The sequence below is a fragment of the Arabidopsis lyrata genome, assembly GCF_000004255.2.
Source record: "Arabidopsis lyrata subsp. lyrata unplaced genomic scaffold ARALYscaffold_4, whole genome shotgun sequence".
NCBI lineage: Eukaryota > Viridiplantae > Streptophyta > Magnoliopsida > Brassicales > Brassicaceae > Arabidopsis > Arabidopsis lyrata.
In genome coordinates this window covers 14,672,938-14,675,311 of record NW_003302552.1, presented here as the reverse complement: position 1 = coordinate 14,675,311, position 2,374 = coordinate 14,672,938, and the positions used below count along the sequence as shown (strand labels likewise).

Sequence of the window (2,374 nt, the reverse complement as noted above, 5' to 3'; positions counted from 1 at the left end):
TAATGTGCATAAGATTGCCGATGAATACCCGGCCCATGCATATTACAAAATGTGTTGTCCAGTGATTCAGGGTGAAGTCGTTAGCAGATGTAATTATGTGCTACGAGAGAAACTTTGCATTTCTTGTTACAATTTAGGATTGATCAATTCGATGTAAAACTTTGCGACAAAATTAATATGCATTTTCGAAAAAAACATATTCATGAAAAAAACGATTGCAAGAAAATGATGGCTTTATTCATCTACCAAAATATCATATTTATGATACAGTTTTTTAAAAAGGCAAAAAATGATTTTTGAAACCCGTCCATAACAAATCATAGAAGAAATGATATCCATGAAATTATTTATTTAATGAAATCTCAGATTGTTGTATAGTGGAGATTTTTTCCACAAATCCACTGCTTGACATCCTGATTTGGCCGGATGCTAAGGACATACTAAAACACTTCAACCGAGAAGTAAAACCATACTGGTTTAAAATTTTGAAAACATTTGTGTACTTTCGTTCTTTTATATATAAAATCTGTGATTAAGGACATTGAGAACTTCTCGGAGTGCCTGCTCATTTTCACGGGCCGCCAGTGAAAAGGTTCCAAACTGTGGAGTAATCGAATGGCTTCCTAGCGTTGTTCATTTTCTGAGAATTTTAAAATAGTTATCACTTCATCTGACACTGTGAGTTTCTTTGCTTAAGGTTATATATGTTGATGGACTGAATTTCTGAGAGTTTTGTTTCAATATATTGCATGAGACCAATTTTATAGGTGATACAATATGTAAAACCAAAACATATTGTGTTTTTGGATATAGTTTGCATTAGAGCATCAACTAAAAATATCAGAAGGGCGACTGTGGTAATTAAATGTAGTGATGTATGTTCTCAAAGTAGGATAACCTGATGATATTTCACGCAATGTCAATGTCATAAAGGTAAAAATAGGAAAATACATTATTTCGTATATTTTTTTTTCGTGGTTAAACTATTGTTTTAGCAATATGATGATAAAGGTAAGAGCTGACAAATAATTTAAAAAAAAAAACAAACAAACAAACTTTAGCAATATGCATGCGTCTACCGGAGGTGGTCGTTCGCATGAGGAAGAAAACAAATATTGGTTCAAGTCATTAAATTTAATTACAAGTACACTTCAGGAGACCCTCAATCTTACAGCTTATACTTTCAAACTTCAAAAGTCGACAATATTTGACAGGAAATAATAATAATATTATACATGGCAAAGCTGCGCAACACAAACTCTGGTCAAATTTTAGGGTTTTGAAGACAAAGGATAAGAGTGATGTTGAGGGTCAGGCCCTCCTGGTGAAAACCTATCTACTTCGTTTTGGACGGAAAGCTCTCGGCCAATACGCTTTAGTTCAGAAACATTGTAACCTAACCGTTGCAAAAGATCGTTGCTCTCACCATCTTCACTCTTTGAATTAACCCCAAGTATCCTTCCTTCCATTGCAATTACCAATAGAAATGTGAGCATAACAAATAACAATAACGCTTTAGAAGCCATATTGAAAGTGATGTTGAAACAAATGAAATTAAGAAAAGATTAGTGGTTGGGGTGGTGTAGTGACCAAGCTCGACTGTGGAAGAGATGATTGAGAAGAAGCTTAAGTGAATCTATTTATAGATAAAAGAATGGAAAGGATAAAAAAGATATAATAATATGCATATATAGTGGCCACTAATTAGTTAAGATACCAACGAAATATGCATAAGATAGCTCAGTGGAGTTGCATATATTATGTATATGATATATATATATATATTTTTTTTCCTTCTAACAACTTTTATTTAACCATATCAAATATCATTGTTTACAACTTCAACAAAGAACAAAGAACATTGGACATGAATGGTACATACACCATTCGGATGACATACCTTAATTTATTAGTCACTCTGTTTATATCTTATTCTGCTAATTTTTTTTCTATATATAGAATCACTTAACTTTCCTTTTTAGTCGTATCATCTGGTAACGAGTTCACACTCTTAAATACTACTCATCTTTGTATACAAAAAATTTCTTCTTTGTCAACCCCTATTAAGAATTATCTCTATACTATTAAAAGAGAAGTACAAATGTAAATGGGTCGGGTCAAAATCAGAAAATTGACCCGAAATTCTGAAATCGAATCTTTGAAATTTTTTTGGAATATAAATTCGAATTAATAATGAAAAATTGAACTAAAATCAAATGTTTATGGAAATCAAATAAAATTTGATTTTACTTATGGTAACAAATTATAAAATCATATTCCGAACAATATTATACATTAATTACGTATAATATATTTGTTTATATACTTTTGGAACTAATTCCATAACAATTAACGTTTTTCTCATTAATTTTGC

The 2,374-nt window shown here is 31.1% G+C and overlaps 1 protein-coding gene across 1 annotated transcript; it reads right to left on the bottom strand.

Moving 5' to 3' along the window:
* Window positions 1–470: 470 nt before the first annotated feature.
* On the bottom strand, window positions 471–1,753 carry LOC9315370 (CLAVATA3/ESR (CLE)-related protein 7). The gene has a single exon (XM_021030009.1). It carries the CDS (start codon window positions 1,524–1,526, stop codon window positions 1,272–1,274), a length of 255 nt encoding a protein of 84 aa, XP_020885668.1. The 5' UTR covers window positions 1,527–1,753; the 3' UTR covers window positions 471–1,271.
* Window positions 1,754–2,374: the final 621 nt, after the last annotated feature.